Source organism: Humulus lupulus, chromosome 2 (assembly GCF_963169125.1).
Source record: "Humulus lupulus chromosome 2, drHumLupu1.1, whole genome shotgun sequence".
Taxonomy (NCBI): domain Eukaryota; kingdom Viridiplantae; phylum Streptophyta; class Magnoliopsida; order Rosales; family Cannabaceae; genus Humulus; species Humulus lupulus.
In genome coordinates, this window is record NC_084794.1 from 296156887 (window position 1) to 296177946 (window position 21060).

General features: G+C 32.9%; 3 protein-coding genes across 3 annotated transcripts; 2 read left to right on the plus strand and 1 right to left on the minus strand.

Annotated features, from left to right (window-relative positions):
- The first annotated feature begins 2758 nt into the window (after positions 1–2758).
- On the plus strand, positions 2759–11276 carry LOC133819975 (COP1-interacting protein 7). Its single transcript, XM_062253364.1, has 13 exons — positions 2759–3140; positions 3818–3997; positions 4262–4382; positions 4481–4520; positions 4832–4884; positions 4967–5019; positions 5527–5679; positions 5806–6017; positions 6512–8037; positions 8123–9052; positions 9683–10085; positions 10681–10746; positions 10888–11276. The coding sequence occupies exons 1-13, from the start codon at positions 3082–3084 to the stop codon at positions 10953–10955; spliced, it is 3864 nt and encodes a 1287-aa protein (XP_062109348.1). The 5' UTR covers positions 2759–3081; the 3' UTR covers positions 10956–11276.
- A 257-nt stretch (positions 11277–11533) lies between these two features.
- On the minus strand, positions 11534–13078 carry LOC133819976 (putative protein phosphatase 2C-like protein 44). The gene is made up of 5 exons (XM_062253365.1): positions 12943–13078; positions 12537–12821; positions 12194–12452; positions 11948–12081; positions 11534–11861 (listed from the first exon to the last, which is right to left on the minus strand). Exons 1-5 carry the CDS (start codon positions 12973–12975, stop codon positions 11724–11726), a joined length of 849 nt encoding a protein of 282 aa, XP_062109349.1. The 5' UTR covers positions 12976–13078; the 3' UTR covers positions 11534–11723.
- A 3977-nt stretch (positions 13079–17055) lies between these two features.
- LOC133819977 (large ribosomal subunit protein eL14y-like) lies at positions 17056–18554 on the plus strand. Its single transcript, XM_062253366.1, has 5 exons — positions 17056–17190; positions 17316–17417; positions 17892–18021; positions 18104–18216; positions 18345–18554. Exons 1-5 carry the CDS (start codon positions 17188–17190, stop codon positions 18396–18398), a joined length of 402 nt encoding a protein of 133 aa, XP_062109350.1. The 5' UTR covers positions 17056–17187; the 3' UTR covers positions 18399–18554.
- Positions 18555–21060: the final 2506 nt, after the last annotated feature.

Sequence of the window (21060 nt, forward strand, 5' to 3'; positions counted from 1 at the left end):
TTTTTATTTATCAAATCTGAGTTTAGGGTACCAAATATGTACGATTTTAAAATACAGGGTACCATATAAGCATTATTGAAAACAGAAGTACCAAAATAATACTTTGCAAAAACATAAGGTACCAAATAAGTATATTCCCTTTAATTTATGAGCAAAAAATTGATAATTATGCGTTACCAATACCTCTAATAAACTCATTATAATAACATTAATTATACCAAACGAAACCAACGAGTGGAATTAGCTGTAGTTTAGGCTATAAATATTTATTTATTTATTTATTTGCATGAAATTTAATATATATAAATGTAGATATGAAGTACCTTATTACACTAAATTTAAAACTTAATATAATAAATAAATCCCAACTAACTGATTTATTCTCCACTATTTTTAGGCTAACTTTTTGAAGTTGATTTCCTCTCTTATCACAAATAAAGAATCAATGAAATTAACTATTTACTTTTGTTCAACTACACATATCGAGTAATCCAATTACTTAATCAACTATAATTTATCTTTAATTAATTAATTACAAAAACATCATCCATATGTCTCCTGATACACACTATCTTCTTTCTTTTCTGCAATAAATTATTTGTTAAAATTACCCTGAGCATCCCAACAAAATGTCATTAACATATTCAATACTCATATTATTATCCAACATCAAAGCATTTATTTAGAACATTAATAATACAATGAAGAACATACCTCGGCATTCCATCTCCATGAGTCATCATGACCACTCTTAATTTGTAGAAAACACAAGAGCAACCCTCGAAGATAACAAATGCAATAGAGGAGTTTATGATGAACAAACCCCTTACCGAAACCACCCTTACCACCCAATTACATCTTCATACACTATATATAATGCCCTATTACCCTCAGGGGTATATGTGGTATAATTTAATTTTCCAACACATAGCCATTATGGGACTACCATGTACCTCTAATGTAATTAGTATGCGTGAATCATCTCATTCTAGTTATTAACAATCGATAGACACTTTAATTAATAATTGTGATTATATTAGTCCGTTAGTTTTTCCTTAGAGCACTTTGAATTAATGAGTGTTCTACTCTATTGTTTAAAATATCTCTTCAAAATATACTTTTTCTATTTCACCTTGAATTTTTATATTACATCACACATTAAATTTTTTATTTTTTCTATACACCATTTAAATATTATATTTTTTAATATATTTTATTTATTTTAAAAAAATAAAATAATTAAATATAATATTATCACACATATATATACAAAAATTTATAAAAAAATTAATAAAATATTTATAATTTAACGAATAATGATTCTCTAAATATGGAGAAGCACTATTCATTAATGTAAAAGAAATGTAAACTAGCTCAAGTTAACCTTACCTATTGGAATGTTACTTTCACTATTTTTTTTTTAATATTTTAGATAATAAGGTATTTTAACTCTTCTATTGGAGTGCTCAACATGAACACATAAGATTTTAGTTTTGGCCTAAATTATATAAAATTAATGATACGTGCATCAAAATATTACACCAATTGACGTGGCGTTGTTTTTAAAAAAGTGAGTCCCATCTAAAATAAATATCATTGGTTAAGAAAAAAACTGTCATGTTAGTTGGTGTAATATTTTAGTGCATAATTTTAGGATACACATTGTTACTCTTATATAAAATGTGTATAATTTTTTTTTTGTTGAGAAAGTGGGGAACTTGTGTAGGTCTGCTGCTACTTAAGGGTATTTAAAACTTATTGTCTACTAAATTAAATGTATTTTGGGTAAAATATGTTATATTTTTATAATAATACCGCTTATGGAGTAGTCAAACATTAATTATTTGTATACATAATTGGAATACATTCCATCTTATGTTAGTACCTTTGCAATTACACCATTCTTATTTAGGGAATATACTTATTTGGTACCCTATATTTTTGCAAAATGTCATTTTAGTACTTTCTGTTTTCAATAATACTTATATGGTAACCTGTATTTTAAAATCGTACATATTTGGTACTCTAAACTCAGATTTAATAGATAAAATTTTGTCAATATGATCAAACTGTCATCTGTTATATGTAATTATGTAATTAAATTTAAATTTATAACTTACATAATTGACAGCAGTTTGATTAAATTGACAAAATTTTATTTATCAAATCAGAGTTTAGGGTACCAAATATGTACGATTTTAAAATACAAAATACCATATAAGCATTATTAAAAATAGATGGTACCAAAATAATACTGTGCAAAAACATAAGGTACCAAATAAATATATTCTCTTCTTCTTATGTATGAATGAAAATATTAGTCTTACCTTGAAAAAATATTCAAACATCTAATGAATACATGTAATAGTATAGTAGTCTAATTATAATTCATGGTATTTACTCATAATTTTTAAGATAAATATATTATAGTGTAGGGTTTGATGTGATGTTGAAGTCAAAGCAAATGACACAACAACTCCAAACGTTAATCTTTAAAAAGAGTTATTAGTAATAGTTGTGTTCAACGGTTGTATTGTATGGAAAATGACCCAGAGGGCATTTTCGTAATTTACTACACCAACACCTCCAACTACTAATGCTATGATTTAAAGAGAAAAAAAAAGAAAAAGAAAATGAAAATATTAATTTTGTCCTTTTCGCTTAAGCACCGATTTTTGTCATGCTTATTTCCCATTATGCCCCTCACATGTTTCCTTTATTCAACGGCTTTCAATATCTCTATATGTCTCTCTATTCACAGCCAACTTTTCCAGTCTCTGCTCAAGGACCGGGTATCCTAGGTGGGTGGGAAGCTCTTTCTTTTGGGTTTCTTCCAGAATCTGATCCCTCTCTCTCTCTCTCTTAAAGTTCAGTTTTTTTCTACTAAAGCTGGAACTTTTTTTCTGGGTTTTCTCTGAAACTTGTGTATCTTTAGGCTCCAACCCATTTTTGATTGCTTAGTTTCCTGACTTACCCTTTTCGCCCCATGTCTCCCTGATCCCACTTTCCACTGCCATTTTCATCTGAAGCTCTCAAAGTGGAAGCATTTTAGTGGGTGACTCAAAGATTTCTCTTTTGAAAATGAAGCCTTCAGTTCGGCTTGACTCTGTTGTCTTTCAGCTCACACCTACTCGGACTAGGTAAAACTCTGATCTACTTCCATGGGGTTTTGGAGCTTATGTAGCGTTCTGGGTTGGTTCTTTTTATGTTTGATTTCCCATGATATTGATTAGATTTTTTACCATGCAATCTCGGAAGGAAGAACTTATTGACAGTAGACTGAGATGGAAACTGTTTATTGTTTCATAAAAGATCTGAATTTATTTTCATTACATTTTTGGTTGTGGATCTTTTGGGTTTTATTGAATGCAATCGTTTCAATTTTATAAAGAATTAGTTTTTGCTTTGTTCGTATTCGTATTCGTGAAGTTATTTAATTTTTTATATCGGTTATGTTGTAATGCATACTTTTCTGGGTCTCATTCATTTCTTTCTAGTTCGTTTAGTCTTCACTTGTTAATCTTTAGCTTTGACTTGGTATGCACAGTTTTGCAAGTGTCCATTTTTAGTAAGGTGTTGGAGAATTTTAGTTGACAAGCAATACGTGTTAATATTCTTGTCTTTTAAGGATGGAATCGATATACTTACAAAAATGTAATTCAGTTGGTGGTGAAGTCGTTCTTAAATGTTTTATGTGATTAAAGCTTGTGAGGGATAGATTCATAAACGTTGACATTCTACCATAAGATTGAGAACCTTATTACTTAAGCTTTTTTCTGATTATATATTTGTGTTTCGTTTTTTTCAATTGTTGTAGGTATGATTTGGTTATATCTGCAAATGGAAAGACAGAGAAGATAGATTCTGGTTTACTGAATCCATTTCTTGCCCACTTGAAAACTGCCCAAGACCAAATGGCCAAGGGGGGTTATTCAATTATTCTTGAGCCAGAGCCTGCAAGTGATGCTTGGTGGTTCACCAAGGGTACAGTTGAAAGGTTTGTAACTTTGTATTGGTTATATTAAAACATTTTTTGTCTAGGCATTGCTTTTACTTGCATATTAAAATGTGTCTTAATCCATGGGGCTTACTACAAAATATATCAACATGAATGTAATATAAAAAGATATCCTTTTTCATAAGGAATCATAACATACTGATGAGCTTGTTATGGAGTTTGTCTTGCAAAAACTGTTTGTTCTTTTTTATTCCATTCACTTTATTCATTTGCTTTCAAAGCTTATGTGTAATGTACCTGTAGGTTTGTTCGCTTTGTCCGTACTCCAGAGGTCTTGGAACGGGTGTACACCCTGGAATCTGAGATATTACAAATTGAGGAGGCAATTGCAATTCAGGGAAACAGTGACACAACTCTTTATGCTGTAAGTATATTCTGTTATTTCGGTAGAAATTTAGTTGTCTTGTCTCAATGTTATTACAGAATGAGAAAGTTCAGTTTCACTTATTTTCCATATGACAGGTAGAAGAACATCTGCCAAAACCTGTGGAAAGCTTCGAAGGTATTTTGTAAAAAAAGATAGGAAATTGGAATTTGGGCTGGCCCACTGGTAGAGAGGATAGGGTTTAAAGTATGGGTTTAGAAGAAGAGAGGATCTTTCTTATCTTGTTTGTTGCAAACTTCTCTTTGTTTCTCTTACCATGTCATTTTTTCAGATGTTTTTCGAGAGAAATTCTTGTTCAAGAGGATTCGAACCAAGCATATTGTTAATTCTTTCTGTGTATTGTTTGAAAACCAAAGTTGTCACTTCTTTTATATTTACCTTTTGTTTATTTTCTATTGGCTTAAATGGCTTCCGTTGATATTAAATAGGTAACAGAACTTTGCCAGATACCAATGACGAGAAAGCAATCATTCTTTACAAGGTGAGTATTATTAACTAAAAAACCATAAAAAAATTATTTTAGTATAATTGCTTCTAATGTAGTTTTTTTGGACGTCTATCAGCCTGGAGTACAGCCACAATCGAATGGATCTACCGCAAAAGAGGGGAATTCAAAGTACATATTATTTCATACAAACTTCTGATTACCTGATTATCAATTTTGCTATGATGATAAATGATACAGCATAGGTTAAATCATTAGAGATAAGGATTGCCTGTTTATTGATGATCACTTTGTGATATTTATCAAAGAAGCCTTGCATCTTTTAACTTTTTGCAAATTTATACTCAAAATCATAGTAAACAAGGAATACCATACACTTGAGCTCTGTACTATTACATCAACTTGTTCTCTAAGATAGAGAATGTTATGTTGCTATGTGTAAGTATGGTGTAGTTCCTCTTTGTTTCGATTCACATGCAATAGCTAAAACATACTTATTTTGGTTTACTAGATATTAGGATATAGAAATTAGCAATTCCGAGTAAACTTGAGTTCTTCACGTTATCTGTTAGTTCATCATTGGTTATTTTGATTGTCCTTCTGTGTTCAGCCTGCTCAAATTATTTGAATGGTATTACTGTTAATGGTAATTCCTTGTCTTTATTGTATCTATTATAGAGTTCAGCTTTTGAAAGTCCTGGAAACTCGCAAAACTGTGCTGCAGAAAGAGCAAGGCATGGCTTTTGCACGTGCTGTAGCAGCTGGTTTTGACATTGATGACATTTCCCCTATGATGTCTTTCTCCGAAAGCTTTGGAGCCTCACGTTTAATGTAAAGCACAATCTCCAATAAGATATTACTTTCCTAAAATTTGAAATATCATATTTTGTTACCAGTGGCAGAAGATGTTGCCAGAGAAACTTTTGTTGTTTACTGCTAATGTTGTCAATGTAACAGCAATGCTTGTAAACGATTTAAGGAATTATGGAAGAAAAAGCATGAATCTGGCCAGTGGCTTGAAATTGAAGCAGCTGAAGCAATGGCTAGAGGGGCGGACTTCTCTGCCATGAATGCACCAGGTGTCATGCTTCCTAATTTGGCCAACAAACAGAGAGAAGCATGGCCTGAATCACATGCTGAATCTGCTGCAGAAAGCAATGGGAAATCAGGTAGTTATACACATGCATGTAAGAGTTTTGAATCATATAGACTTTCCTAAAAGTAAGCCAGCTACGTAGTATTAGCTTGGTTTTGCAAAAATGCTTTAAACTGTTTCCAGCTTGATAATCTCTTTCAAAAAGTTTGATTAGATTATCTTTTATAGTTGTGATGGGTAGATAAACCTCCAATGTAAGCTCATTGTCTTGATAAACATTCTCTTTTAAATGTAAGAGTGAACCCAAGAAACAAAAGGTAATAAATGTAGAGTGAATATGTGTTAATGTAGAAAATCCTCATCTTTTCTTACTGCCTTAAAGCATATGCAAGCAGAAGTCACCAAGGAAAGAAAAATAAAAAATTGTGACTCAACATGAAAATACCAAAAGGAAAATAAGCTTGCAATAGCTCCTTATTGATTGACATACTTGTTTATAATTTTGTACCTTGAACCATATGTAGAAGAGGTAGAAGTTGCTATTTATTTTCTCTACCTTTCTGCCAGATGAAAAGACTCCCTCAGAAAACCAGATTCATCCACAAGGTCAGTTTCCACATCAGATGTTCCCTCCGTGGCCTATTCATTCTCCTCCTGGTGTTGTCTATCAACCATATCCCATGCAAGGCATGCCTTACTATCAGAACTACCCTGGGGCTAACCCATATTTTCAGCCACCTTATCCAGCAGCCGAGGATCCTCGAATGCACCCTGGTCAGAGAATGGGACAGAAAAGGCACTCCATGGACAGTAGTTATAGCAATGCTGAATCAGAAACAAGATCATCAGATGATGTTGACTTAGAAACTTCACAAAGTCGAGAATCACGTAAGAGAGGTAGCCGGTCAGGTAAAAAGCAATCAGGCACGGTTGTTATTCGAAACCTTAATTACATCACTTCAAAGGGACAGAATTATTCAGATTCCGAATCACAATCAGCTTCAGGCTCTCAAACAGATGAGGAAGATGGAGCCAGTGCTTCAGAGATGAAGCATAAGAACTCTCATAGCTCCTCAAAAAAGAAAGAAAATAATATAAAATCTAAAGATCAAAACAATTCAACTGATAAGGAAGAATTAGCTTATGGGAAGGTGGCAGATGGAGGACACTGGCAAGCATTTCAGAATTTCTTACTCAGAGATGCCGATGAAGAAAAATGTGAGGCTGATCAAGGTATGTTTTCTATGGAAAACAAAGCTCATTCAAAACGACGACAAAATACTGGGGGTGAAGATCCTATATTTTTTGGAGGGCAAGATAATGGTGTAGTTCAAAATGGGGGTGTAATGGACATGCAAAAAATGAGTGGAAACATGACTCGCATGTCGAGAAACTCTATGGATGAACATATGAATTCTAAAAGAGATGGCATAAATGGGGACATAGATGGTCAAGGGGAAGTACTGTATTCAGAAATTAATGGAAGAAGGGTGAGCTATAGGAGGTCTTCCAATGAAGATTTTATGATTAATAGGCAAAAGCAATCAGGGTTCACAAGTTCTGCCTCAGATCCATTAGCCGTAAATGGATTTGAAGGTGTGGAAAGAAATATGGACATGAGGTCATCACAAAATATGGATGATGATTCATACATAGCCTTGAGATCAACTTCACTAGATCAAGTTGGAAATGACAACCCTATTCACATGGATTCTGAATTCCCGTCAGCCACTCAGAAAGCAGAGAACCAAGTTCATTATGAACCAGAAGAATTAAGTATGAGGCCTCAACGTGGGGATGAAATTGGGGTAATTGGCTATGACCCTGCTTTGGATTATGAAACGCAGGCTGGTACCAAAGATGGTGCTTCGCAAGATAAGAGAAGTAAGGAGGTGGCAGCTAATGCTAATCAGACATCTAAGAAGTCAGATAAGGGCCTGAAATCAAAACTGCTTCAAGATGATAAGAAGAAGAATGTTGGGCCAATAAGAAGAGGAAAGCCTTCAAAGTTGAGTCCTTTGGAAGAAGCACGGGCACGTGCTGAGAAGTTGAGAACCTTTAAAGCTGATCTCCAAAAAGAGAAGAAAGAGAGGGTACTTACTGATATTTCATTTGAGTTTTTCATAACATATAAGTAATTCTATTGTTCATTGGCCATCATTTCACTTCTTTTTACAGGAAGAGGCAGAGATGAAACGAATAGAAGCTTTGAAAATGGAAAGGCAAAAGAGAATTGCTGCGAGAGGGGCTAGTGTCCCTGCTCAGCAAACAAGGAGACAAGTTCCAACGAAGACTTCACCAAGCTCATACAAAGGAACAAAGTTTAGTGATTCAGAGCCAGGACCATCGTCACCTTTACAACGGTTCCCTACTAGAACTTCTTCTATGGGATCCATTGATTCACAAAAGACATCCAAAACCAGCAGCAGATTAACTGGAGGAAGTCACTCAGCCGGAAACAGGATATCCCGGTCAGCGACTTCACTGCCTGAGTCAAAGAAAGAGAATGGAACAAAGGCATCTATGTCACGGATTAGAAGGTTATCAGAGCCTAAAATGATTAGTAGCCATCCAATTTCTTCGCTGAGAAGAGGCATCGAACCAGTGTCAAAGTCAAAATCAAAAATATCTGATGGGTCTGAAAGCAAAAAATTATCTGCCATTGTAAACTATGATAAAACCAAAGCTGCTACTCTTCCAGAACTGAAAATTAGAACACCTAAGGGACCCAATGCTACCCAGAGCAAATCAACAACAAAAGGAGTGACACAGAAGGGTAATTTGACTAAGTCTTCTACAACTTCTGAAGGTGCTGAAGTAAAGAGGAACAATGAAAAGTTCTCACATCATAGTGAAGTAGACGAAAATCCAGTGATTGAAAAGACTGTTTTGGTGCTTGAATGTGAGAAACCTTCTGTACCTGATGTATATTCAGAGGAAGAATCATTGAGGGCAGAAAGCAAACAGACTAGTAATCATAAAACTAGGGAAAACATCACGGTGGTGTCAGATTATGCGGCTATTCGAGCACCAGTTTCCCCACTTATGACTAACACGGTTCATGAAAAACCCACCGATGGCAAAATCCCGCCGATGGCTAAAAATGAGGTATGGTTGGTCTGATCCCAGAAACAGATTTTTTTTTTCACAGTTAGTTTATTCATGATATGTATCGACTGCTATGGACCATGATGGAAGTAGTTGTTTCTGGCATTATTCACAAGCAATGTCAATTAAATATATAAGAATCATAACGGTTATAATTAGCATTTAACAATAGTTACAAGTAGATTATTATCCACACATACATGTTCAAAGTGTATAAGATTGAATATTGCCTTTTTTTAACCAATTGCTATTGTACATACATGTTTAACGATTTTTTTTTTTCAGTATTCTTAACATCCAAAAAATGTTCCAATAACTAAGTAGATGTACTTTGGGAATTTTAATAATTTCATTTGTTAGTAAAGTATGTACTGCTCTTAATGTGAAATTCGAAGAGTTGAGTTGTTTGTTTCCTTTAATGACACAGCAAGAGAACTTTGTTTATAACTACATGCTTTTTGCTGTGCTAGATCTGTTAACTTGGTTTTGTACTTGTCTTTTCTCAATTTCTAAAATGGGAGAACTTGCACTTTTGAAAATATTATGTAATTATGTGTTTTGGACAAATTTTCATCAGAGTGGTGTCATTGTTTTCCTAGAATCTTTTAACATCACTACATTAATGTTTAGGTTGCTACTGGTGATGTGAACAAAGTGCTGCCACAGCTTTCAAGCCTTAATATTGCTGAAAAACAGTACCAAGCCCCCTATGCACGGGTTTCTTCTTTTGAAGATCGTACTGAGAAATCTGATATTGGTAAAGCTGCTGTCCCTGTAAACCCTGAACCTGTAGCGACAAGCTCTGTGAAAGCACATGTATTGGATGCTAGAAACCCAAAATTGGAAAAGATTCCGGAAACCCTGGAGAAGCCTCAGATAAAGGAATCGTCCAAGGGATTTAGACGACTGTTAAAGTTTGGAAGAAAGAGTAACAGCTCTTCTGCGGGTGAACGTGCTTCTGAGTCAGATAATATTAGCATAAATGGTTTTGAGGTAGATGATACTGCAACAAATACTTCTGTTTCCAGCGAAGGTAATATTTGTTATAATCATTGCCTTGTTATTGCGCACTTGAATTACTAATTTCAAAACCCATCAAAGACATAGTTACAAGTTTAGTAAGCATGTCTCATGAATCCAAACCCAAACCCTGCACAAGCCACACATAATTAATTATCATATGAAAAGATGCATACAATTTGACTATGGTTTAATGCATTTCTGCTGGTAGTTTTTCCACTTTTCATGATGGCCAAATGAATATGAAGATAAAAATACTATCCTAAACACTAGACTTTTGTTTATTTTTCATTTCTTGCTGTTAGAAAGCAAAACTAATGCTTCCTCATGGTCTGGTGGTCTGGTGTTTACCATTTAGTTCCTCAGGCCACCTAGTTGTTGACTAAGAGTTTCATGCTTCCCGAAGATTGGCGGTTATGTATGAGCTCCAATTTTGAACTCAAGTCTGCTATGTGGTTTCAAGGATTTCTGGGATTTAAGATAAAAATAAAAATAAACTTAATTGACATGTTACTCATAAGGAAACTAGCTAGTGGATGAATTCCTTTCTTTATGTCCATTAGCATAATACAGAAGAAGCTAACTGTTGTTTTCATTTCTGTAAGCAGTTCATACATTGAAGAATCTAATATCTCAAGATGAAACTCCCACTGCTGGCACTACTCCACAAAAGCGTAAGTGCTAACTGACTGACATGCAAAATGTTTAATAAACTTTAATGTTTCTTTGGTGTAGTTCTTGAAAATTATTTACAATTTATAGCTGAGATATTCTTGCATTATCTGACACCAAGGGTTTAATTTCTCTGGCTGCAGCTTCTCGACACTTCTCCTTGCTATCACCGTTCCGAAGCAAAAGTAGCGAAAAGAAGATGGCAACATGATGGCATGGAGCTTCGAAGTGCTGAATGTGAGGCGGCGGAGCTGTTCTTCATTTTCCAGCATTGTAGGTGTAGTCATAGAGTTGTTATATTATAAAGATTGATCAGTTCTTTTGCAATGTATTATTGTTTCATTAACAAAAGAAACATATATTTATATTTAATCTTATTTTTGTACAGTACACAGCATTGTGTTCACTTTCATTTTTATTAGATGGGCTGCAGAGTAAAACCTGATATACCATTCACAAAGCAAATGTTTAATATGTTCAGAAGACATTAGATGATTGATGTAATAAAGTAAATTATGCTGAGTAGTGAAAAGTGTGTTAATAGAATAACCAATATGAAACTGTCATTTTTTGAGGTTTCTTCTTTCATGCCATTTTGTTATGATGATGATGACAAAGTATTTGTCTTTTCTCATTTTTGAGCCGTTTCATTTTCATATCGTTCGATTATGTTGCCCTGGTCTATGTCATTATCATTTTCACATGGTTAAAAAAAACTAGAAGTTGTTCAATACAAATGAATGAATGGTTCATCAATTTTCTACTATGTTTTTCTTACATCCATTTTATTGTTTTTGAAGATGTTCTTTAAATGAAAAAAAAAAAGATTGAAATTTTCACAATTAACAGTTTTGATAACAAAGATCTTTCTTTTACACTTCTCTTGACATCAAAAGAGTGACAGAACAGTAGGAAAATAACTCCCAAAAGTAAAAATTGAGGAGCTTTTTACAAGTAAAAATGGAGGAGAGGAGAGGATTCAGTCAAATCTAATGATCAAGCAAGAAATGTTGGTCTTGCTCATTCTAGTGATAGCTTCCTTGGCCAAGCACTCTGCAGCCTCTTGTGGGTCCTCTAAGTGCCTTATCAGATTCACTGCCTCTTGAGGCTTCATTGCCTGTTCATTCATGTTCAACCATTTTCAAACTCTATTACATTGGTTTAATATAAAGAGTTATATAATATCATATTGATTATTATTACCTCCCAAATGCCACTGCTGGCTAATATGACAAATTCAGTATCAGAGTCAACTCTCTCACCCCCAACAAGGAGTTCCGAGGCTTTAGATTGCATGGTGCTTGCTGTATTGCCCGAATGACAAGACAACATCCTCACTGTTTGGTTTTTCATTTGTACACAAACACAACCAAAATATTATATATCAAAATGGTCAAATAATGTAAATAAATTCTGGGATTTGTTTGTTTGTTTGTTTTTTTGTTTTACCTGAAAGAAATCTGCGAGACCAATGTCGTTTAGGGGATGAAAAATGCTTGTGTTTGGCACTCATATAACGAGCCACACCATCTCTACACACCACAGCTTTGTACTCTCCAATATTACCAATCACAAGCTTCTCACCATTGATCACCATCACTGAAACTGACCCTGCTTTTGCTCTCTCTTCTGCTTTCTGAATCTCTCTTATCTTTGCTCTAACACCCACGTATGCTTTCTTCATTGTCTCTTTGCTTCTTCTCCTTATCTGGGGAAAAAAAGATTGCATTTTTCTAAATCTATAATAACAATCATTTGATTATACGAATACCCTTTTGAACAAGTGACATACCTCTTTAGGCTTTTTGTCCAAAAAATGTGACTGAATATAGTTGTTGACTCCATCACCAATCCTAGCATCGGAGACTCCGAAGAACCACAGCTCGAGCTGATCAAACTGTTCTCTTTGTACCACGACTGAGTCAGAGTCTGACTCGTCCGAGCCAACTCTGAAAGATTGAGCCTCAACCACATGGTAGCCATGTGAGATTGGTGTCATCCATGATGGCTTAGATTTTGCCTCTCTTTTCTTGCTCTTCTTTCCTTCTCCTAATGGCAAACGTTTCAGCCTAAAACCCTTCTTATGTATTACACACACACACACATATATATATATACATATAATTCTGTTAAGATCATCAACTATATGACTATGTAATCTCAGGAAGATGAAAATGAAATAAAGATGAAAACTTTACCTTGAGCTTGAGAGGAAGATCCTTGATACCCATGGTTAGTTCTGTATTTTGATCAAAAAAATCGGATCTTTTTCTTATTTTATGAGGTTTTAAGATGAATTCTTAAGCTTATTTGAAATTTAAAAATGGTTGAATGGATTTGTGAGTGAAAAGCACAAAGCTTTCATATTCTTAGTTTTGGGTTATAATAAATAGAAGAAGATATTAAGGAGTCTCTCTCAACTCAAGTACTAGAGTTATCTATCTATCTGGCTATACTATTTCTGGTTTAAAAGCATTAATTAAGGAAATTTAGTAGGCTTAAATATCTCTTACAAAATATAAATCTGTAACAGCTTTTTTTTCTTCAAAATAATCCATTTGTTTTTAGTTCTTATATAATAAGATAAAGTAATAAAACTAATTTCTCCTTTTCAATTGATTAACCATTTATTTAGTTTAGCTAAGTTGATTTTTTCCTCTCTAGATTGTCAAATAAATGGATAGTGTGATCAAACCAAATTTTCTTCAATAATTACAAGTCAAATTTATAATTAGGGATGTAAATGGGGCGGGTCGGGGCCGACCCGCTAGGTTTCTGCCCCGACCCGACCTGTTAAGGCTTTTGATTCGGGTCGGGTCAGACCCGCGCCAGATGTGATGGAGCGGATCAGACCCGACCCGATAAGGTTTTTTTTTTTTCTTCTTTAATGAAAGAAAGACTAATTTTTTAAAAAAAATATTACAATATAAAAATAAAGAACAAGAAAATCTGTCATACTAGACATAAATGAGTTGCCTAAATTTTTTTATAAATTGTCTTGCATACTAAAATAAAATAAAATTTCATATACTTTAAAGCAAAACATCAATTTTCTTCTCTATCTCTCTTAAATATACTTTATTTTATTTATATATATATATATTTGGATTGTAGATCACCATAAATAGTTGTAGTAATTAGTTTTTAAAAAATTTCTTTATTACAAAAAAAAACCCGGGTCGGGTCGTGATCCGACCCTCTTCAATTGCTAGCGGGTCGAGTCTCGACCCGACCCAGTTTTGCCCCGCTTATTTTCGGATCATAAGTCGCTCCGTCGGGTCGGGGCTCCAACCCGCCCCGATCCACCGGGTTTTTTGCTATCCCTATTTCTAATCACTTTTGTGAATTTAAAAATAAAAAACTCAAAAGACAAAATGGTGAAGCTAAGCTAACTTGGAAATTATCCCTTGGTAATGAGGTTATTTTGTTTTGAGAAATTGTAATTCAACCAATAATAATATAACTATTTTCATTGGTGGAATACCATATAGCAAGTAAGAAAGCACTAATACATAAATAAATAAATTTGGTCAATAAATAAATAAATAAAGGCATGATAAATGCCACAAAAGATGGTGGTAAGTTGGTCATGGCCTTTGATTTAATTTCCCATGCCACAAAAGATGGTGGTAAGTTGGTCATGGCCTTTGATTTAATTTCCCATGCCAATACATTTATAATAATCTTTATGCAAGCAACATAAGCAAGTCTTAAGAAATGTTTAATCATCCAATTTTTTTTAATACAATTATTACTTTTCCTAATTCCTAAGTTTAGTTTGTTATATAGGATATAATAAGCTTTGCTTTAAATAAGCATGTGATGGATTAGTTTGACTAATAAGTTTTAATTAAATTTACAAAAAAAATATTCCAATTGTGACCAAACAAATTTTTGACATAAGTAAAGCACGGCAATGGATTATTGTTATTTAACAAAAAGGAAATAATATAGTAAGAATGCTTCAAAGTGAAACTATAAAAAGGTCTTAGAGCAGTTGTAATGGCTACTCTAAATTAGTTCAAAGGTAAAAAAAATATAGCTAAAAGGCTTATTATTGTTTTCATTGACTTCTTTAAATATTTATCTATAGCTTTGCACTAAAACCAATAATTTCTACACTAAATGTAGCTAAGCTTCAATCAATATGTAAACATTTTTTTAATTTTTTTTCCTCTTTCCCATTAGTTAATTTTTTATTATTTTTTTCTTTTTTAATTTTATTCTTTAACTATTAAATAATATTTGTAAATATAATATTTACATAATATAAAAGAAAACATAGATTAACTGATGTAGGGTGTAATGTAAAATTGTGAGGTAAAATAAAAAAAGTGATATTTTGATGAGTTATTTTAATTGATAGAGTAAAACACTCATTAAAAGTGCTCTTAGAATAAAAAAATAGAAAAAAAAAAAAAATCTCAACAATTACCAATCCTTTTTTATTTTTTATAAATCATTCATTAAGATTGATTATATGTGCTCACAATTTATATACTAAAATTTTACACATAGTGACATGATATAAAATTTTAACATAATAGATATTATCTCAAATAAATTTGATTGGGTGAAAAATATGTCATTGTATTAGTCCTAGATTATTCTTATGATTTTACCTATATATGCAAACTAATGTGCAAATGATCTTAGTATTGTCACTAGTCATCTTTGGATATTATTTTAGTCACTTCACCTTTTTTATTGTTGTCCACTCATTATCTCCTCTCAAACAAAATTTATGTTTAAAGTTTATAATTCAACATGTGTTTTCTGTCATAATTTTTTTAAAAAAAAATCTAAATCCATTTCTTTTCTATTACTCACTTTCTTTCTGGTTTCATTTAATCACTCAATTTTAGAGAGTAATTTTTTAAATATATATAATTATATATTTCACCTATGTGAATAATGGTACAATGACTGAGTGAACAAAATTTGAAAAGAAAATACAATGCTATTGATGAAAACAAAAAGAATATATACTTGATGTATTAATTAATGATCACCACTCTCCCAATTGAATATATATAAATATATATATATATAAATATATATATATATAAATATATATATATATATATATAGGAACAACTATAACACATCCCATTTTTTTTCAATATCGGTGCATCTTTTTTTTATTTCGGCGCCTGGATAGATATAATCTCAAATTTTTTTATATGACGGTGTACATTGTAGATATTTAGAATATCCAGCAAATTTCAAGAAATTCTGAATAGTTTACGAAGCCGAAAATAAAGTTCAAATTGTCAAATTTTACACGCGTACACAAAAAAACAGGTACGCGTGCAACAGACAGTTTATACCATATTTTAGTACTATAATTTATTCATAATTTCTTGAAAATTTGTAGGATGTTCTAGATAGCTATATTGTACACTATCATATAATTTTTTTTTGAGATTATGACTATTCAGGTGCCAAAATAGAAAAAGAATGCACCGATATTACAAAAAAAAGAAAATACATTGTAGCAGCTCTCTATATATAGATCGGACATTGAGATTGGTCTTTTGTCCAAAGAATAAAGAATTTACAGTAAATATTGCTTTTTAAAAAAATTATTTAAAAATATGGCCATGTTGAAAATCATGAGAATTTTTTAAAAAATAAAATGTAATAGAATGGATTTCAAATATTTTTTAAAAAAAAAGTTTATATAAAAAAAAGAATGCCGTCCTGTATTTTTCATTTCTTTCTTAATATGTTTCTATATTTTGTGAAGAATAGAAAGGTCGGGTCCCATATTTAGAAAAATAGCATATTATTCACTTGCATTGAAAATAGAGGTTCTCATTTTTGCTAAAAAATTACGTTTTTATAGACAAACATTTTTTTCTTTCAAATTTATGGTTTTAAGAATTTTTTTTATATTTTTACGGTTTTTTTTTTTTGTTGTTTTAAGAGTTTTTGAGTTGATGTTTAGTTGTTCTAATATATGTATTGCTTTTGTGTTTTTTTAGTTGATCCAGTGAGTTGTTTTCAATGTAGTTTTTAGTTGTTTTTCTCAAAAACTGTATTTTTGTAATTATGAAACTTTAAAAATTGTATTTTTGAAAATTTGAGTCCGTAAAAAAAAAAAAAAATAGGATCCGTAAAAATGTAAAAAGACAAAAAAAAATATTTAAGAAAAAATCTCTTGAAAATACCCATAAATGGGCCATCAAATTTAAAAAGCCCAAAATAATATTTCATGGGCTGTCCGATTCGAAAGGAAGGCCCTTTTATGGTGGAAAAAGCCCAAATGTTTCACTCAATTACAGTACAACCCTAAATACGAGTTTGGTCCAAGCCAAATCAAGAAGACTATAAAAGAAGCCCTAAGAAAAACCCTAATTCCTTAACACTCTTCCTTCGTCCTTCTCCTCTTCGCTTCCGCCTCTTACAGTTCTCACCTTCACACACCGCACTCATCCAAAATGGTGAGCTTTCTCTCTGCAACCCTAAATTGCTCTTCTTAATGACATATTTTATCGTCCTATTCATTCGTATATTAGTATTTTTCTTTTCTATGTTGTACTCATTTTTGTTTTGTTTAATTTTGCAGCCGTTCAAGAGGTATGTGGAGATCGGAAGAGTGGCTCTTGTCAACTACGGAAATGACTACGGAAAGCTTGTAGTGATCGTCGACGTCATTGACCAGAACCGGGTATGTCCTTTATTTTTTAATCTCCTTTTCTGGGTTTAATTTGCTTTGTATGGTTACCCTAGAAGAGAAATGATCATTTGGGATTTCTGTATTTTCATTAGTATTAGTGAATATTAACTTGCTGAAGTTTTGTATGGAAAATGAGCTCTGATGTCTTTGTTTTTAGCTTTGGATATAGACTGACTGTGGTATGAAATGAATTATTTGTTGGGATTTACTGTTGGATATTTTGATGAGAGCTTACCCAAGCTGTGATGTACATATTATCAAATCTCAGAGTTGTTAGTTCATTACTGGAAGCTTCAATCTTTACTAAAACCAATTTGGTTTTGATTATTTAGGTTTGGTGTTAAACATTGAAAATTACTAAACCAATTTTTGGTTTTGATGTCATGGATTTAGTGTTAGTTTTTTCTTCCATGTTTTGGGTGCATGAGGTTAATCTTTTGTAGACTGTACTTTGTGTCAATACAGGCCCTTGTTGATTCTCCCGACATGGTGAGGTCACAGATGAACTTTAAGAGGCTTTCCCTCACTGATATCAAGATTGACATCAAGAGGGTACCTAAGAAGAAGGAACTTCTTGCGGCCATGGAAGCTGCTGGTAGGTTTTTGGTGATGGGGAAGTTAATTGTAATGTGATTCATCTTCTTTTGTGGTTTGACACTTTCTTGTCTGTCTGGCAGATGTAAAGAAGAAGTGGGAGAACAGCTCCTGGGGAAGGAAATTGATTGTCCAGAAGAGAAGGGCTGCTCTCAATGACTTTGATCGTTTCAAGCTTATGTTGGCCAAGATTAAGGTTTGTACCATTTGCTTTCTACTATTTCAACTGATTTTTTTTTATCAAAATGGGATTTTGCCATTATATTATACCACATTTGTTTTATGTTTAGTATTCCTTTCTGAAATGTTATTTTGTATTTGCAGAAATCTGGACTTGTCAAGCAAGAGCTAGCCAAGTTGAAAAAAGCCAATGCATAGACATTTGTTATTGAATTCTCAAAATTTTGTTATGAGCTTGTTTGAATTCTATCGTTGGATGTTAGCCTGTTTCAGATCTTTTTAAATATTGTTAAAGGATTGATATTCTAATTGTCTTTCAGTTTAAACTTTAATGTAGAATTTTTGTTTGGTTTTGATGAATGTTTTATCTAGATGTATTCTAGGATTTGGATGCACAATTTATCCATTCTCAATCTACCAGTATATAATTCAGTTTCTTGCTCTTTTGAAAAGAGCACCCACCATTATAAATTGAGAAATTTTACAAAAATAGAGTAGATTTAAACTCAGTTTCTATAAAAATCTCCTATTCTTTACCTTTTCTTACATTTAACTCCAATAGTTTATTAATTATTTTAAATTAAAATGAATAAATGAAAACCTATTTAATTTCTTTTTAAAATATTATTTAAATTCAAAATCAAACAAAAAATCATAAATTTAGAAAATTGAAAAAATAAAAAACGTTTCTTCTATTGTTGGCAACCATGGAAAGAGATCAAGACGAGGGCGAGAGATCGAGGTTAGAGATGATGGGTTAATCTTTTGAAGACTGAACTTTGTGTCAATACAGGCCCTTGTTGATGCTCCTGGCATGGTGAGGTCACATATGAACTTTAAGAGGCCTCACTGATATCAAGATTGGCATCAAGAGGGTACCTAAGAAGAAGGAACTTCTTGCTAGGAGGTGCGATTCGTGTCATCGTGTCACAGGAAGTTGACATGTCTAATTGGTCATCCCTAATCCGACTCATTTATGTTTCGTGTCAAAAAATCTCAACCTTAACTCGATCTGTCGTGTTCTCGTGTCGACCCGTCATGTTCACATGTCGACCAAATCCATCCCAGACTACTTATAGATCGGCATGATTAGTATCACATATTTGATTTATTTTATATTTTATATTTTTTACTGCATCAATCTGTTTTACTCATTTAACTAATACACTAATAAAGAAAAATGAAGAATTCAATAATTTATGACAAAATATCAACACAATAAACAAATTTTTAATATCAATCAATTGGTAAGGGCGATGCTTAGGATCTTACCCATTCTAGGTTCGATTCCCCACGGGAGCGATTAATATACCCCCTTGGGGCCACTGGGGTAGTCTCCGGTCGAACCAAAAACCCTTGGGGAAACCTCAAGGGGTAGCGCCAGGACCTCGAGGGATTAGTGGGGGTGGGGCCCCTGATACCCTCGGTTACCAAAAAAAAAATCAATCAATTATTAAGTGTGGATTAGTTATGCTACATTATTTTATGGAATTTTCCCTCTACTTTAGATTTATATTTTATAGAAAATAAATAATATTTTAACAATAACTAAATATTTTAATGATATACTGAACATAAACAGATCAATTCGTGTCACATAGGTGACCCTAACCCGACCCAAAAAAATATCGTGTCAAACGGGTTTGACCCGTTTTCGACCCGCACTTAATTTTCCCAACCCTAACCCACAAAAATCGTATCATTTTCGAGTCGTGTTAAAACTCGTTTTGCCACCCCTACTTCTTGCGGCCATGGAAGATGCTGGTAGGATTTCGGTAATGGGAGGAAGTTAATTGTTATGTGATTCATCTTTTGTGGTTTGACACTTTCTTGCCTGGCAGATGTAAAGAAGAAGTGGAGAACAACTCCTGGGGGAGGAAATTGATTGTCCAGAAGTGGAGGGCTGCTCTCAATGACTTTGATTAATTGTTTCAAGCTTATGTTGGCCAAGATTAAGGTTTGTACCATTTGCTTTCTACTATATCTATTTTTTTTTTTTTGGTTTTTGATATTATATTTTACTTATATTTTTCTTCTTCAGAAATCTGGACTGGTTAAGAATCATTACCATTTGCTATGACCCGAAATATAGAGTGAGCCATTGGCTGTGATGTGGGTTGGACTATCATTCAAACTCGTTTTGAAAAGAACCATATCCCCTAATTCGACGTTTCTTTCGTGAATAAACCTGTTCCACTCATCTCCTCGCAAGATCATACGGTTAACGGGGAGACTCATTGTAATTGTACGGACATGGCACTCATCTCCTCGCAAGATCATACGGTTACCGGAGAGACTCGCTATAATTGTACGGACATGGCCAGGATCATCTCCGTTAAGTACACGGTCCCTGAAATATACCAATTTCCTTTGCTCTATGGGAAGCCTTTTTACAACGCTTGCTATAGACCCAGGCAAACAAAATTAGTTTACAACGCTTGCTATTTACAATGCTTGCTATAGACCTAGACAAATAAAATTGGTTGAGCTCAGTCAGTGGTAGACCCAGGAATTGGTTAAAGGGGGCACACATTTTTTTTCCAAAACAAATAAAATAATATGCTAAAAAATTAATTAAAAAAATAATAAAAATTACATTTCTTAAAAACTATAAAAGTTTCAAAGAAGTATTTTTGGTAAGATAAAACCGAATTTGGTGATTATATAGATGAAAATTAGATAAACTTTAACTCCAAAAACAATGTGAGACTTTGTAATTCTTTTTATTTTAGTGCTGGGAACATGTTTATATGTAATTAAATATTAGCTATAATTAGTTATTTCAAATAAAACAATTGGTGGGATGACAAATGTGACTCTCACTCTCTTTAAGGGATGCAGATTCAAATCAGCTGGGTCA

Excerpts from the sequence above, each read along its gene's own strand:
- LOC133819975 (XM_062253364.1), top strand. The coding sequence starts at position 3,082 with ATGAAGCCTTCAGTTCGGCTTGACTCTGTTGTCTTTCAGCTCACACCT. Across the intron at positions 3,141-3,817 it reads CTCACACCTACTCGGACTAG|GTATGATTTGGTTATATCTG; the intron begins GTAAAACTCTGA and ends CAATTGTTGTAG. Across the intron at positions 6,018-6,511 it reads AGAAAGCAATGGGAAATCAG|ATGAAAAGACTCCCTCAGAA; the intron begins GTAGTTATACAC and ends CCTTTCTGCCAG.
- LOC133819977 (XM_062253366.1), top strand. Across the intron at positions 18,022-18,103 it reads TGCGGCCATGGAAGCTGCTG|ATGTAAAGAAGAAGTGGGAG; the intron begins GTAGGTTTTTGG and ends TCTGTCTGGCAG. Across the intron at positions 18,217-18,344 it reads TTATGTTGGCCAAGATTAAG|AAATCTGGACTTGTCAAGCA; the intron begins GTTTGTACCATT and ends TTGTATTTGCAG.
- LOC133819976 (XM_062253365.1), bottom strand. The coding sequence starts at position 12,975 with ATGGGTATCAAGGATCTTCCTCTCAAGCTCAAG. Across the intron at positions 12,822-12,942 it reads ATCTTCCTCTCAAGCTCAAG|GGTTTTAGGCTGAAACGTTT; the intron begins GTAAAGTTTTCA and ends ATACATAAGAAG. Across the intron at positions 12,453-12,536 it reads TGGACAAAAAGCCTAAAGAG|ATAAGGAGAAGAAGCAAAGA; the intron begins GTATGTCACTTG and ends TTTTTTCCCCAG.